Here is a 7,371-nt window from a genome sequence, read left to right on the forward strand (position 1 = left end):
CTTAACATGCATAAAGAGATACATTTATGTACTCAGCCTCACATGATGACAATGCTACAACTAGCTCTTTTCTTGAGCTCCAAGCAACTGGTACCTACCTAGCATAAACATATAACCACTGTGTATTTTCTATCCTCAGCATCACCACACCAACTTGAGTAAGTGTATCCCACTAGTTTGTATTTCTTTCCTTCATCTATTGCAGGAAACAAAATGCCATAGTTGAGTGTTCCTTTGAGATACCTTAATATATATCCTTTTTGTGACTACAAAATGGGATACCTTTGGCCTTTGCATGAATCCACTCACCATATCTATATTGTATTCTATATCAGGACTTGTGTGACAAAAGTATCTTAATGATCCCATGAGTCTTCTATACTGAGTTGGATCAACCTCATCTTCGTTTGGATCCTTTGTCAGTTGCAATCTTGGTTCAGCTGGCATCAAAGTTGCATTACAATTTCCATCTAAAATATTTTGAGTATCTCACTTGCATATATTATTTGGTGCATCATCAAGCCTCTATTACTCTTGTATAATTCAATACCATGTAAATATGAAATGTTACCCAGGTCACGCATTTTGAATTCCTTGCTCAAGTCATTTTTTAAGTGTTCGATCTCCTTCTTGCAACTTCTTGTTATCAACAGGTCATCTACATAGAGACAAAGTATGAGCAGTTCACTCTTGCTTCTTTTAACATATACACCATGCTCAGTTGTTCATCTTACAAACTCCTTCTTCCTTAGAAAACCATCTATCTTCCTATTCCAAGCTCTTGGAGCTTGTTTCAGTCCATACATGGCTTTATGTAACCTGTATACCTTACTTTCTTAGCCTTGCTTCCCAAAATCGGTTGGTTGTACTACATAAACTTCTTCATCTAAGGGACCATTTATAATGCAAATTTCATATCCATATGACACATATATTAGTTGTTCATGTTTTATAGGCCAACAATTAACCTGACTATTTCGATCCTAGCAATTGGTACAAAAACTTTATCAAAGTTGATTCCTTCTCTCTTAAAAAATCCTTTGGCTATAAGTCTTATTTTGTGTCTAGCTACTTCTCCTTTTGGATTCAACTTCACTTTTTAAACCCATTTCACATCAATTACCTTCTTATCTTGTGGAAATTCAACCAGTGACTAGGTTTTGTTGACTTCTATGGACTTCAGTTCCTTCATTATGGCTTGCATCCACTTCGAGTCATTCAATGTCTCAGTTAGATTGAGTGGCTCAATATTTTCATAGAAAGCATATTGTACTAACTCAACTTCATCATTTACCACATCATCTGATATGATCACACATTCGTGCAACCTTGCAGGCATGTTTTTTGTCCTTTGAGGTTTGCTTGTGCCCTCTCGAAATCCACCTCATTTTGGTCGAATTCCACTATCATCTTCACTAGTTGGTTCATCACATATGATTCTTACTGAATCCTTTTTTATGTTATCATTCAAGTCTCATTCCTCCAACTCATTTATGATCACATCCATGTTGATCACTACTTGCTTTCTCATAAGATGATGCAGTTTGTAACCTCCATTCGAATGGTATCATATCAGGGTCCTTAGACTTGACTTATCATCGATTTTCTTCCTCAGCTGATCAGGCACATGTTTATATACTATAGATCCAAACACCTTCAAATGACTTAAGATAGGTTTAACACCAAACCAACATTTTTCTAGTGTAATGCCATTTAGTTTCTTAGTTGGACATCTATTAAGGATGTATGTTGCAGTTGACACACCCTCACCCCATAACTTATTAGGAAAGTTCTTGCCTCTTAGTATACTCCTCACCATGTTCATAATGGTCTTATTCTTCCTCTCAACATTTCCATTTTAATTTGGAGTGTAGAGTGGTGCCACCTCATGCATAATCCATTCCTTTTCATATAGAGCAGCAAAAACAGTGGAAACATACTTTCCACCACCATTAGTCCTTAGAGTCTTGAGTTTTTGACCACTTTGTCTTTCCTCCATAGATTTAAATTTTGTGAACACCTCAAGCACATCACTTTCTTCTTGATTAGGTATGTCCATAATTTTTTACTGAAATCATCTATGGATGTGACAAAGTATATCTTACCTCTAATTGAATCTACCTGGATATGACCATACACATCTAAGTATATCACTTCAAGAATAGATTGAGAGTTTATTCCTACATCCTTGTTGAAACTCTTCTTGTGTTGCTTGGATTACATACATTCTTCACATACTTCATCTGGAATGTGAATCTTTTGCAGTCTTGAAACCATGTTCTTTCTCTTTAAATTGTTGGTATCTCTGAAATCAATATGGTCAAGTTTGTAGTGCCATAATCAGTCATCCATACTAGCTACAGTTGCCAGACACTTGCGCTCAATCACATTAAGTTCAATCTTGAAGGTTCTGTTTTGAGACATTGGTGCCTTCAAGATTAACTTGCCACCTGAGTCGAGTACTCTTATTATGTTATCTTCGATCCACAATTTGTAATTCTTCTCAATTAGTTTCCATATGTTGAGAAAATTGCTTTTCATGCCTATTATGTACAATACATTGGAAATTACTAATCATTTTCCATCTCTCCTCATAATCAGAACATCACAAATACCTTTAGCAACTAGGGTATTGTCATTTAAAAATTTCACCTTGTTCTTCATAGAGGGTCTGATGCTGACAAATTCCACCTATGTAATTGCTTTGGTTTGTGGATTGTGTCTGGTTTGACAAATTTCCTTCTTATTGGTAACTCATACCCTCCTCTACCTTTGTTGTCGTTCTAACTTTCTTTGCATTTCTTTTCTTTTACTGATTGTGCCTGCTGAGCTACATCACCTTTTATCTTGCTTGTACATCTTTCAGGATTTATTTGCTCATGAGATTCTAGCATCCCTTGAAGCTATTCTTTTGTCATGTTTGACAAATCCTTCGATTCTTCTATGGCTACTACGACATGATCGAATTTTGGAGGCAAAGACCTCAATATCTTTACAACTATCAATCTTGATGTCAACACTTCTCCACACATCTTGATTTCACTCACCAGTTTTGTGAAGAAATTAGCCACACTTTCACTTTCTTCCATCTGAAGCAACTCATACGTTCTTTTATGAGTTTGTAACCTCACATTTTCACCTTTTCAGCACCTCCAAAAGATTTCTCCAGGATGTCACATGCTTCATTCAATGAGTCTACATCACCAACTTTTTCAAAGTTGTCTGGATCAGCGCATTAATGGATTATAAAGAGAGTTTTTTAATTTTTCTTCTTTAAATTTTTATGTGCTTCCTTTTGTTCATTTTGTGGCATTCTCGTCAATTGACATTACTCCATTCTTCACAAGATATCAAACATCTTGACAGCAGAAGACAACCTTCACCTGCTTACACAAATTATCATAATTATTTCCATTCAAGATGGGAAGATTTGCTGGGAAATGTCCATTCAGATGAGAAGTCATTGTTCTATGCTTCCCAAGAATCACAATCAGCGCTTTAGATACCAGATGTTAGACCGATCTTGATAAAACAAGATTCGATCGCTTTTTCGATTGATTCAAGATTCTTGTTCTTCACTCCTCATTTGAGTGATTCAACCACACATTGGTTGTAAGAAAATCCCATCGCACAAAGATTTGAAAAAAAGAAGATAAGTTTAGAGAGCAAAGAAAAGAGAGAGAAAATTTAAGATTTTGAAAAAGAGAAAAAGAATGTATTAAATTTTGTTAAGTGGTAATACAGATGTCTTCCTATTTATAATAAGATTGAATGCACGTCACGCAATGATAGACCCACACCCACACGGCAGAGAACTGTTTCTTCTTTTCATTTATATACTAAAAAATACTGTTTCTTCTTTTCATTTATATACTAAAAAATACTGTTTCTTCTTTTAATATTATTCAAAGGAATGCTAGTTACACGGATAGGTAAATGTGTATTTTTTCTTTGAAATTTCTAGTTTATCAATATCATCACGTGTTTACTACAGTATACAATAAGATATATTGGTCCCGAAACTCTTTCCTATTCTTAAACAAGTGCAAACAAATATAAGCATAAAATGAGACCAAATGGAAAAGATTGTTTGTAACAAACATTTCTAATCTTGAGCTTCTAAACAGAAAATGGATCATAGAAATATGTCAAATGAATATACTGTAACTGTGAAAATGTTGACATGCATACATAAAATAAAGAGCTAGGTGTTCTTGCTTTTCTCAATCTCACTGTTGCAATTGATTGAACCATTAGATAAAATCAAAACATCTGTCAAAGAACAAGTCAAAATCTTATCACCAAGTCAAAACTCATGTCATAGTATAAGTTTTAGGTAAAGTTAATATTCTAATATACAAATATTTTTTATTTCTCATCTTGGGACCTGTAATCTACCTCTGAAACTCTAAATACAAACAAAATTTCCTACAATATTGTGTTGTGCAAAGTAATGTACTATTTGTACATGCAGAGGAGTTGTTAAATGCCAGAACCAAGACAAATACAAATATACACTTGGCACAATTTGTTGTAAGCTATGATGTTGTATTTGTAGATTTTCCAGAACCATCTATGGCAATTTCAAACAAATCAGCCTCAGACTCTTGATCAAAATCCATGGTTGAATTATTGTTCACATTGTTATTGTTATGACTTCCTTTGTTTGTAGTTCTATTAAGCCACTGAGAATCAATCCTTCCCATGGAAAACAGTTCCCTGCTATCATCATAGCCTATGGTTGCAGCAGGAGAATTTACAAGCGGTGATACTAAACATGGATTCGGTGTTCTTTGAGCATTGGCAGGTGCATATTTAAATGCATTTTGTCCAAAATTAACCAATACCATAATGTCTATATTTGCAGCCAATGTTGGATACAATGGAGTGCTGAATTCTTCTGTCTGGCAGTGGATTACATGCATCAATTCCGAGTCTAGTGTGAAGAAAACTTTCTTCTGCCTTGGATCAAATCCACAACCGATCACCTTATCGGTTCCTATCCACTCTGCTTTCTCAGATTCAAAAACAAGTTTCATTCCTGTAACCAAGTATTTTTCCCTTAGATGTCTCAAAAAAACAATATCAAATACTATAATATCTGAGAAGCATGAATATGTTTGTACCTTGTAGGTTCTATATAAGTATATGTCTATTCTATTTTTTTGAAAATCAATAGACAAAGTAAACTAATGAAACAATTATGATGTATACGACATAACCATGTGGTTATAGTGTGGGTTGTGAAACATGTCATGTGTTCCATTCATAATGTTGATGTTTAAGATGAAATTTTGTCTTGAAGTGAAACAAAAAGTGTATGCAAATTTGAAAATTTGTCAGTTTCAACTTTGATGTTGAAGATCCTATCCACAAGACTACAAAATCAGGACCAAAGAGATTGAAATGACCCTTAAGCTCTACTCTTTAAAATAAAATAAATTTAAACTATTTCCAAATTTTATATAAGCTATGAATTGCTTTTATAACCTATCCTAAACAATTTATAGAATAAGCTGAAAACAAAGAGCTTATGAACATGTCGTAAATGGAAATGGATTCCCTGCAATCTTTAAGGAAATCTCAGCCATTGATCTCCCAAAATAACTTTTATATATTTACTGGATATTAAATCTCTACATTTAATTTCAATCGTACAACTTATATCGCACTGTGCGTGAATGCGTGGTTTCCCGACTGCAGGGAATCATGGTCCATGTCCGTGCAAACTGTATCTATAAGCTCTCTTTAAAAGTCTCACAAAGATAACATATATGTCCATAGTCATAGATGAGTTCAAATAAACTAATCTAAACAAAATCAATACATTTGCTAAAAATGCAACAACATGAATGAACATGAACTTGAAAAACAATAAGCAAAATGCAAATTAAGTATCAATTACCATCAAGATAAACAGAACCATTTGAGTTGAAACCAATGCTACCAGGATAACTACCAGGAACTTTCAAAACAACAGGTCCTCCAACCGTCAATCCCAACGAAAACATCACCGATTCACTCTTCTTCCCACCACCATCTCTACCATCAACCTTCATTTCATCAACACTACTCACTTTACTATTCTTATTACCACTTGTAACATGAACCAACGCCTCCGAATTCCCTTTCGCAATAAGCATAGCCTTATCACCTTCCACACTCTTCCGAACTGATTCAAACTCATCGCCAATCGACGAATACAAAATCCTAATTTCAAAATAAGATTCTTGCGGAAAAACACAATTTCCCAAAACAGGACCTGGTAACGGCAAAGCAGTTCTAATAACAGAATCCACAACAGAATTAGAATAACCGTTCTGATTTTGAATAATCTGATTCAATTTTTTCATTCCAGAATTTAACCTAACTTTCTGCATAAACTCATCTGATTCACTTGAAACTTCCCAACTAATCTCAGCTTCTGAGGATTTATAATCACCTACCGGTGCCCCACGCGATCCTAACAGTGTAGACCTTTTAGACGGAGATGACATGTAACTTTTATAGCTAGTGAAAGCGAATCTCGACCATCCGTTTTCAACTGCATCAACGGCCATAGATGGATTGTTAATCCAACTGAACAAACCTGTTGGTGTTCTTTTTCCTGAACGAAACAGTGAATGATTGTTATTGCTACTTTTATTCTTATTACCTTGATCTATTTGATGATGGACACTTGGCATGTGATGATGAATTCTAGTTCTAGAACTTTCCATTCTGGTTATATTTGCTTGCTCAGGAGATTCTCTACGGTTTCTTATGTAACACCAACGGCGACAGATTAAAATCAAGAGTATGGTTGAAACGCATCCGACGGTGGAGGCTATAACTGCAATATGTATCCACATCTCGGTTGAACTTGGATAATTGTTTTTGTTCTGAATATTGAATTTTTGATGAGTTTTTGGGTTTGGAGAAGGGATGGTAAAGGAAGAGAAAGAAAAATAGAAGTATGAGGATGATGGTGGGCGTGGACTATGACTCAGGACTGGTTCAATAAAAGCGAGCAATTAATAAAAAATGCGTTACCGAAAACATTAAATGAAGTGGCATACAACAAAGTTTACAGCGTTTTTGTTGTGGGTTGATCAATAAATTTAATAATAGTAGTCTTATATCTTGTGGGTTGAATAATTATTTAATATTTTTTTGCTTAGCTTTTAATGGTCAAAGAAAAATAAAATATACTACCAGGACTTTGTTTATTTTATAAGCATTTTTTACATGTAAATTTTTTTGCTGTATATTTAATTAATATTTTTATTATATATATAGTAATTGTTAGTAAATTATCAATTATAAAAATGTTAAATTATTATTTTATGTATGAATATGTTCATTTAAAAAAATATGTGACAATATTAAAAG

At 34.1% G+C, this 7,371-nt stretch overlaps 1 protein-coding gene across 2 annotated transcripts; it reads right to left on the minus strand.

The window, feature by feature from the left end:
* Positions 1 to 4,295: 4,295 nt before the first annotated feature.
* LOC127088099 (uncharacterized) lies at positions 4,296 to 7,060 on the minus strand. 2 transcript variants are annotated; one of them, XM_051029012.1, is made up of 3 exons: positions 6,656 to 7,060; positions 5,906 to 6,544; positions 4,296 to 5,041 (listed from the first exon to the last, which is right to left on the minus strand). In XM_051029012.1, exons 1-3 carry the CDS (start codon positions 6,849 to 6,851, stop codon positions 4,539 to 4,541), a joined length of 1,338 nt encoding a protein of 445 aa, XP_050884969.1. In that variant the 5' UTR covers positions 6,852 to 7,060; the 3' UTR covers positions 4,296 to 4,538. The 2 variants fall into 2 exon arrangements, with proteins under 2 accessions (XP_050884969.1, XP_050884968.1); XM_051029011.1 differs by having other exon boundaries at positions 5,906 to 7,058.
* Positions 7,061 to 7,371: the final 311 nt, after the last annotated feature.

The sequence above is a fragment of the Lathyrus oleraceus genome, chromosome 5 (assembly GCF_024323335.1).
Source record: "Lathyrus oleraceus cultivar Zhongwan6 chromosome 5, CAAS_Psat_ZW6_1.0, whole genome shotgun sequence".
NCBI classification, from domain to species: Eukaryota; Viridiplantae; Streptophyta; class Magnoliopsida; order Fabales; family Fabaceae; genus Lathyrus; species Lathyrus oleraceus.